This window comes from Agelaius phoeniceus, chromosome 38, assembly GCF_051311805.1.
Source record: "Agelaius phoeniceus isolate bAgePho1 chromosome 38, bAgePho1.hap1, whole genome shotgun sequence".
Lineage (NCBI taxonomy): Eukaryota > Metazoa > Chordata > Aves > Passeriformes > Icteridae > Agelaius > Agelaius phoeniceus.
The window spans coordinates 1,623,795-1,632,321 of NC_135304.1; the positions used below are offsets into that span (position 1 = coordinate 1,623,795).

Below are 8,527 nucleotides of genomic sequence, written 5' to 3' on the forward strand. Positions count from 1 at the left end.
GGGATTTTTTGGGGCTCTTTCGGTGATTTTTAGGGGTTTCTGAGGAGATTTTGGGTCCCCGGTGGATTTGGGGGCGCTCTGAAGGAATTTTGGGGATCCCTGAGGGGATTTTGGGGCTCTGTGAGGGAATTTCGGGCCCCGGTGGAATCTGGGGCTCCCTGAGGGGAGTGAGGAGGGGGCGGGACCGGAAGTGGGCGTGACCACACAGAGGGGTGGGCGTGGCCTCACGCCAAACACGCTCCAGTACCTCAGACACGTGACCGCGCCTCCTACACGTGACAGCGCCTCCTACACGTGACGGCGCGCGCTGAGGGGGCGTGGCCGACAAAGGGGGCGTAATCGCTGCGAAGGGGGCGTGGCCATTTCTGAGGGGGCGTGACCACGCGCTGAAAAGGGCGTGGCCCGTCGGCGGAAAGGGGCGTGGTCTTCACAGAGCGGCCGTGACCCCACGCATCGAGGGGCGCGGTCGCTGCCCTGAGGGGGCGCGGCCCCTGCAGAGGGGGCGTGTGAAAACCACCAATCGCTTGTTTTTAAAATTTTAAAAGTTTGCTAGTAATAAAATGGTTATAAAAATAGTTTTATAATTAGAGTAATAATAATTCGGGCGATTTGAATTAGGACAAAACGAGATAATAAAAACAAAGAGTTATGGACAGTCCTTATTTTTGGGCAAAATAAGCTCAAAAAAGGACACACGTTAACAGAGGATTAACCCTTAAAAACAATAACCTGTTGCATATTCATACATCTCATACATGATGCATAAATTCCATTCAAACACAGGATTCTGTCTGGTCATCGTCAGCTTCTTCCTCCGAATCCTAACAGCGCCTTCGAGGCGGGAACAAGTTCATTTCTTCTGATAAGAAATCAATAAATTCTCTTTCTCTGAAAGATTCTGGTGTCCTGTGGTTGCTATCTCGCTGCGAGTCCTTTCTTTAAAAAAAGTATCCTGCATAGCATCGTTTCTATTTTAACATTTTTTATAACCTAAAACTATTTTTAACACAGTACTTAAGAGAATTAACAGAGCATTACTTTTTAACGCAACACATACAATATTCATTTGAATATTTGCGAAAAGCCAATCGTAAACCACATGCATTTTGCACAATATACATTTGAATATTTGTGAAAAGCTAATCATAAAATATGCGCATTTCTCACAGGGGCGTGGCCCCAAGCACTGGAGTGGAGCGGCAGCCGCAGAGGGGGCGTGGCTACTTCTCTGAGGGGGCGTGGCCACCGCAGAGGGGGCGTGTTCGCCACGGAGTGGGCGCGTCCTCGCGCGCATAGGGGCGTGTCCGCCGCAGAGGAGGCGTGGCCTGTGCCGTGAGGGGACGCTCCAAGATGGCGGCTGTGGCTGAAGGGGAGTGACAGGCGCACAGGGGGCGTGGCTGCTGCTCTGAGGGGGCGTGGCCGCCCTGCGCTGAGGGGGCGTGCCCGCCGCAGGAGGGGCGTGACCGCTGCTCTGAGGGGGCGTGTTCACTGCGAAGAGGGCGTGGCCTCAGCGTAGTAGGCGTGTCCACACGCGCCGACGGGGCGTGGTCGCCGCAAAGTGGGCGTGTCCGCCGCAGAGGGGGCGTGGCCTGAGCCGTGAGGGGGCGCTCCAAAATGGCGGCTTTGCTGTGGGTGCTGCTCTCGGCCCTGGCTGGGCTCGCTCCGGGCCCGGGGCCCGCGGGGGCCGCGCAGCTCCCGCTGCTGGTCTGGAGCACGGAACGGTGCGAGAGGGTTCGGGGGGGGGATTTGGGGCTTTTTTGGGGGAGGTTTGAGGGAGGTTTGAGGGGATTTGGGGGCCCTGAGAGGCTTCGGGGGGTTCTGGGGGGGTTTGGGGATCTTTCAGGGGGATTTGGGGCTTTTATTGGGGAGATTTGGGGGACTTCTGAGGGGATTTGAGGGAGCTGAGAGGCCTCGGAGGGGCTTTGTGGGAGATTTGGTCGTTTTTTGGGGTTATTTGAATCTTTATTTGGGGAGATTTTGGGGGGCTGAGGGGTTTTGGGGGGGCTGAGAGGCCTCAGGAGGGGTTTTGGGGGAGCTTGGGGATCTTTTGGGGAGATTTGAGGGGATTTAGGGGCGCTGAGACACCTCAAAAAGCCCTCAGGGGAGCCTGGGGGGAATTTGGGCCTTTTTTAGGGGAGAGCTGGGGCTTTTTTGGGGAGATTTGAGGGAGTTTTGAGGGGACTTGGGGGTGCTGAGGGGGTTTAGGGGCGCTGAGAAGCCTCAAGAAGCCCTCAGGGGGTTTTAGGGAGGCTCAGGGCTCTTTTGGGGAGGAATTTGGGCCTTTTTGGGGGAGATTTGAGGCAACTTTAAGAGAATTGGGGGGGGGCTGAGAGGCCTCAAAATTGCTCGGGGGGGCTCGGGGCTGATTTGGGGTCTGTGGATGATTTTGGGGTTCCCAGGGTGCATTTGGGCTCCCCGTGGATAATTTTGGGGTTCCTGTTTATGATTTTTGGGTCCCCAGGTCCCTCTGGTCCCCCCCATCCCTGCCTGGGGTATTTTGGGATCTGTGGATAATTTTGGGGTCCCTGTTTGTGATTTTGGGGTTCCCAGGTCCCTGTGGATAATGTTGGGGTTCCCAGGGTTATTTTGAGGTCTGTGTCTGATTTTGGGGTCCCCAGGTCTCTGTGGTCCCCCTGTCTGTCCCCAGGGTTACTTTGGGGTTCCCTGGCTGATTTTGGGGTCCCTGTTTGTGATTTTGGGGTCCCCAGGTCCCTCTGGTCCCCTCCATCCCTCCCCGGGGTTATTTTGGGATCTGTGGATAATTTTGGGGTCCCTGTTTGTGATTTTGGGGTCCCCAGGTCCCTGTGGTCCCCCTGTCTGTCCCCGGGGTTACTTTGGGGTTCTCTGGCTGATTTTTGGGTCCCTGTTTGTGATTTTGGGGTCCCCAGGTCCCTGTGGTCTCCCCCATCCCTCCCCGGGGGCCGGGCTCTGTCGGAGCCGGAGCTGCAGCAGCTGCTGGAGCCGGGGCTGCGCCGGGGCCCGCGCACGGTGCTGCTGTTCCTGCAGGACCAGGTGAGCCAAAAACCCTAAAAATACCCTAAAAATACCCTAAAAATATCCCAAAATATCCCCAAACCCTGCCCGGCACGGTGCTGCTGTTCCTGCAGGATCAGGTGAGCCAAAAACCCCTAAAAATATCCCAAAAATATCCCAAAATATCCCCAAAAATAACCCCCTAAATCCCCCAAAAATACTCTAAAAATACCCCCAAAAATACTCTAAAAATACCCCCAAAATATCCCCAAACCTTGCCCCGCACGGTGCTGCTGTTCCTGCAGGACCAGGTGAGCCAAAAACCCTAAAAATATCCCAAAATATCCTAAAAACAACCTCAAAAGTACGCCAAAAAATACCTCAAAAAACCCCTAAAAATACCCTAAAAATATCCCAAAAATAACCTCAAAAATACCCCAAAAATAACCCCCTAAATTCCCAAAAAATACTCTAAAAATACCCCAAAAATGACTCTAAAAAGATCCCAAAAATATCCCAAAATATCCCCAACCCCTGCCCCGCACGGTGCTGCTGTTCCTGCAGGACCAGGTGAGCCAAAACCCCTAAAAATATCCCAAAATATCCCAAAATATCCCCAAACCCTGCCCTGCACGGTGCTGCTGTTCCTGCAGGATCAGGTGAGCCAAAAACCCCTAAAAATATCCCCAAAATATCCTAAAAAATACCCCCAAAAGAACTCCCTAAATACCCCAAAAATAACCTCAAAAATACCCCAAAATAACCTCAAACCCTGCCCCGCATGGTGCTGCTGTTCCTGCAGGACCAGGTGAGCCAAAAACCCTAAAAATACCCTAAAAATATCCCAAAATATCCCAAAATATCCTCAAACCCTGCCTGGCACGGTGCTGCTGTTCCTGCAGGACCAGGTGAGCCAAAAACCCTAAAAATATCCCAAAAATACCCCAAAATATCCCAAAAATACCCCAAAAATAACCTCAAGAATACCCCCAAAATAACCCCCTAAATTCCCAAAAAATACCCTAAAAATACCCCCAAAATAACCTCAAAATACCCCAAAAATAACCTCAAAATACCCCAAAAATAACCCCCTGAACTCCCAAAAAATTACTCTAAAAATACCCCCAAATAACCTCAAACCCTGCCCCGCCCGGTGCTGCTGTTCCTGCAGGACCAGGTGAGCCAAAAACCCCAAAATACCCTAAAAATATCCCAAAAATATCCCAAAATACCCTCAAACCTGCCCCGCACGGTGCTGCTGTTCCTGCAGGACCAGCTGAGCCAATAACCCCAAAAATATCCCAAAAATAACCAAAAAAGTACCCCAAAAATTCCTTAAATATATCCCAAAAATAACACTAAAAATACCCCAAAAAAGCCCCAAAAATCCCGCCAAAAACTCCAAAAGAACCCCAAAAATCCCCCAAAAAAATTCCAAAAAATCTCAAAAACCCCAAAAGTCCCCGAAAGTCCCCGAAAGTCCCCAAAAATCCCCAAAAGTCCCCAAACTGTGGTCGTTCCCCAGCTGTCCGTGGATGACCTGACCGCGTTCGGGGCCGTGTTCGGGAACGAACCCAACGGAGCCTTCCCCAAACTGAGGGTGAGGGGCGGGGCCAAAAGGGGCGGGGCCAGAGAGGGGCTGGGCCAGAGAGGGAGGGGGCAAAGGGGGAGGGGCCAGAGGGTAATGGGGTAAATGGGGAGGGAGGGACCAAAGGAGGAGGGCCAAAGGGGAGGGAGGGGCAAAGGGGGAGGGGTCATGGGGTGAGGGAGGGGCCAAAGGGGGTGGGAAAGCCTTGGGGAGGGGCCAAAGGGGGAGGGGCCATCGGGGGAGGGAGGGGCCAAAAGGGGGAGGGAGGGGCCAAAAGGGGGAAGGGCCAAAGAAGGAGGGGCCAAAGGGGGAGGGAGGGGCCAAAGGGAAAGGGAGGGGTCAAAGAGGGAGGGGCCATGAGGTGAGGAGGGGCCAAAAGGGGGAGGGGCCAGAGAGGGAGGGGCCAAAAGGGGAGGGAGGGGCCAAAAGGGGGAGGGGCCAAAGTGGGTCAGTGCCAAAGGGGGAGGGGCCATCGGGGAGGGAGGGGCCAAAGGGGGACGGACGGGCCAAAGGGTGCGGGGCCAGAGAGGGAGGGGCCAAAAGGGGAGGGAGGGGCCAAAAGGGGGAGGGGCCAAAGTGGGTCAGTGCCAAAGGGGGAGGGGCCATCGCGTGAGGGAGGGGCCAAAGGGGGGCAGACGGGCCAAAGGGGGCGGGGCCAGAGGGGGGCAAAAGGGGGATGGGCCAAAGGGGGAGGGAGGGGCCAGAGGGGGAGGGGCCAAAAGGTGAGGGAGGGGGAAAAGGGGGTGGGAGGGGCCCTAGGGAGGGGCCAAAGGGGGGAGGGGGCAAAAGGGGAGGGCGGGGCCAAAGGGGGAGGGGCCAAAGGGGGAGGGGCCATGGTGGGAAGGAGGGGCCCTTGGGAGGGGTCAGTGGGGGGAGGGGCCAAGGGGGAGGGAGGGGCCCTTGGGAGGGGTCAATGGGGGGAGGGGGCAGCAGGAGAGAGGGAGGGGCCAAAAAGGGAAGGGGAGGGACCATGAGAAGGGGGAGGGGATCAACAGGGGGAGGGGCCAAAGGGGCAGGGCAACAATGGAAGGGGAGGGGCCAACAAGGGGGAAGGGCAATAAGGGAGGGCAATAGGGGAGGGGCCAATAACAGAGGGAGGGGCCAACGGGAATGGGGAGGAGTCAAGGAGAAGGGGAGGGGTCAGTGGGGAAGGTGTCAGTGGGGTGGGGCTGTGGGGGAGGGGCATGGGGAGGGGGAGGGGCCAATAGGGGAGGGGCAACAACAGAGGGGGAGGGGCCAATGAGGAGGGGTCATGGGGAGGGGCCAAAAGGGGAGGGGCCAACAAGGCAGGGGGAGGAGCAATAGGGCTGGGGGCGTGGCCATGGGGTGGGTCTGGCAAGATGGGGAGGGGCCAAGGGGGAGGGGCAACCACAGGGGGGAGGGTTTTGGGGAGGGGTTAGCAATGGAGGGGGTGGGGTCAGTGGGTCACGTGGTCAGCCCTGACCCCGCCCTGGGTGGGGTTTTTGGGGTGAACTTGGGGTGAACTTGGGGTGAACTTGGGGTGACTTCCGGGTGCATTTGGGGTGACTTTGGGTGACTTTGGGTGATTTTGGGGTGGATTTGGGCTGAATTTGGGTGGATTTGGGGTGTTTCAGGCCCGTCGTTGTTCCAGGACGCCCTGGGTGGGGTTTTGGGGTGATTTTGGGGTGGATTAGGGTGAATTTGGGGTGACTTTGGGGTGGATTTGGGGTGACTTTAGGGTGAATTGGGGTGAATTGGGGTGTTTCAGGCCCGTTCTGTTCCAGGATGCCCTGGGTGGATTTGGGGTGATTTTGGGGTGAATTTGGGGGTGAATTAGGGCTGAATTTGGGGTGAATTTGGGATATTTTAGGCCCGTTCTGTTCCAGGACGCCCTGGGCTCAGGTTTTGGGGTGATTTTGGGGTGAATTTGGGTGACTTTGGGGTCAATTTGGGGTGACTTTGGGTTGAATTTAGGGTGAATGTGGGGTGAATTTGGGGTGACTTTGGGTTGAATTTGGGTTGAATTTGGGGTGAATTAGGGGTGAATTTGGGGTGGGTTCAGGGTGGATTTGGGGTGAATTAGGGGTGAATTAGGCATGAATTTGGGGTGACTTTGGGGTGATTTTGGGGTGACTTTGGTGTGAATTTGGGGTGACTTTGGTGTGAATTTGGGGTGGATTTGGGCTGAATTTGGGGTGAATTTGGGGTGTTTCAGGCCTGTTGTTCCAGGACGCCCTGGGTTCAGGTTTTGGGGTGGATTTGGGGTGAATTAGGGGTGAATTAGGGGTGACTTTGAGGTGAATTTGATGTGAATGTGGCGTGAATTTGGGGTGAATTTGGGGTGAATTTGGGATATTTTAGGCCCGTTCTGTTCCAGGACACCCTGGGTGGATTTGGGGTGACTTTGGGGTGATTTTGGCTGAATGTGGGGTGAATTTGGGGTGAATTTGAGGTGAATTTGGGCTATTTCAGGCCTGTTCTGTTCCAGGACGCCCTGGGTGCATTAGGGGTGAATTTGGGGTGAATTTGGGGTGAATGTGGGGTGGATTTGGGCTGAATGTGGGGTGACTTTGGGGTGACTTTGGGGTGACTTTGGGGTGATTTTGGGGTGAATTTGGGGTGAATTCGGGCTATTTCAGGCCGTTCTGTTCCAGGATGCCCTGGGTGGATTAGGGGTGGATTTGGGGCGAATTTGGGGTGATTTTGGGTTGAATTCAGGATATTTCAGGCCTGCTCTGTTCCAGGACGCGCTGGGTGGATTTGGGGTGGATTTGGGGTGACTTTGGGGTGACTTTGGGCTGAATGTGGGGTGGATTTGGGCTGAATGTGGGGTGACTTTGGGGTGAATTTGGGGCGAATTTGGGGTGAATTCGGGCTATTTCAGGCCTGCTCTCTTCCAGGACGCGCTGGGTGGATTTGGGCTGAATGTGGGGTGACTTTGGGGTGACTTTGGGTGACTTTGGGTTGAATTTGAGCTATTTCAGGCCCATTACTGTTCCAGGACGCGCTGGGCTCAGTTTTTGGGGTGAATTTGGGGTGAATTAGGGGTGAATTTAGGGTGAATTTGGGGCTATTTTAGGCCCATTCTGTTCCAGGACGCGCTGGGTGGATTTGGGGTGAATGTGGGGTGACTTTGGCTGAATTTGGGGTGACTTTGGGTGTATTTGAGCTATTTCAAGCCAGCTCTTGTTCCAGGACGCGCTGGGCTCAGTTTTTGGATGATTTTGGGGTGATTTTGGGTTGAATTTGAGCTATTTCAGGCCTGCTCTGTTCCAGGATGCGCTGGGCTCAGTTTTTGGGGTGACTTTGGGGTCGATTAGGGGTGGATTTGGGGTGACTTTGGGGTGAATCTGGGGTGAATCTGGGGTGATTTTGGGTTGAATTTGAGCTATTTCAGGCCTGCTCTGTTCCAGGATGCCCTGGGCTCGGCGGGCTCGGCCCTGGCCCTGCCCTGGCTGTCGGGGGCGGCGGCGGCCCGCGCTGCCCCTGACCCTGCAGAGGGCCCTGGGCGCCCCCGCCCCACTGAGCCTGCCCGGGGGGGGGGAACCTGGGGGGGCTGCGCAGGAACCGCACGGAGCCCCAGAGCGACCCCGGGGAGCCCACGGTGCTGCTGGTGGGGCTGCCCCATAGCCGGGGGTGAGTGACCCATAGAAACCCATAGGGATCCTATAGAGAGAGCCCAGAGTGGGGCTGCCCCATAGCCGGGGGTGAGTGACCCACAGGGACCCATAGAGACCCTATAGAGAGACCACAGTGGGGCTGCCCCATAGCCGGGGGTGAGTGACCCCATAGAGACTCCATAGAGACCCTATAGAGAGAGCCCAGAGTGGGGCTGCCCCATAGCCGGGGGTGAGTGACCCCATAGGGACCCCAGAGTGGGGCTGCCCCATAGCCGGGGGTGAGTGACCCCATAGGGACCCCCATAGAGAGAGCCCAGAGTGGGGGTGCCCCATAGCCGGGGGTGAGTGACCCCATAGAGACTCCATAGAGACCCCATAGGGACCA

General features: G+C 55.9%; 1 protein-coding gene across 1 annotated transcript; it reads left to right on the forward strand.

The window, feature by feature from the left end:
- Nucleotides 1-1,558: 1,558 nt before the first annotated feature.
- LOC129134551 (V-type proton ATPase subunit S1) lies at nucleotides 1,559-8,192 on the forward strand. Its single transcript, XM_077172581.1, has 4 exons — nucleotides 1,559-1,721; nucleotides 2,889-3,012; nucleotides 4,499-4,573; nucleotides 7,936-8,192. Exons 1-4 carry the CDS (start codon nucleotides 1,615-1,617, stop codon nucleotides 8,164-8,166), a joined length of 537 nt encoding a protein of 178 aa, XP_077028696.1. The 5' UTR covers nucleotides 1,559-1,614; the 3' UTR covers nucleotides 8,167-8,192.
- The last annotated feature ends 335 nt before the right edge of the window (nucleotides 8,193-8,527 follow it).

Excerpts from the sequence above, each read along its gene's own strand:
- LOC129134551 (XM_077172581.1), top strand. The coding sequence starts at position 1,615 with ATGGCGGCTTTGCTGTGGGTGCTGCTCTCGGCCCTGGCTGGGCTCGCT. Across the intron at positions 1,722-2,888 it reads CTGGTCTGGAGCACGGAACG|GTCCCTGTGGTCTCCCCCAT; the intron begins GTGCGAGAGGGT and ends TGGGGTCCCCAG. Across the intron at positions 3,013-4,498 it reads TGCTGTTCCTGCAGGACCAG|CTGTCCGTGGATGACCTGAC; the intron begins GTGAGCCAAAAA and ends GTCGTTCCCCAG.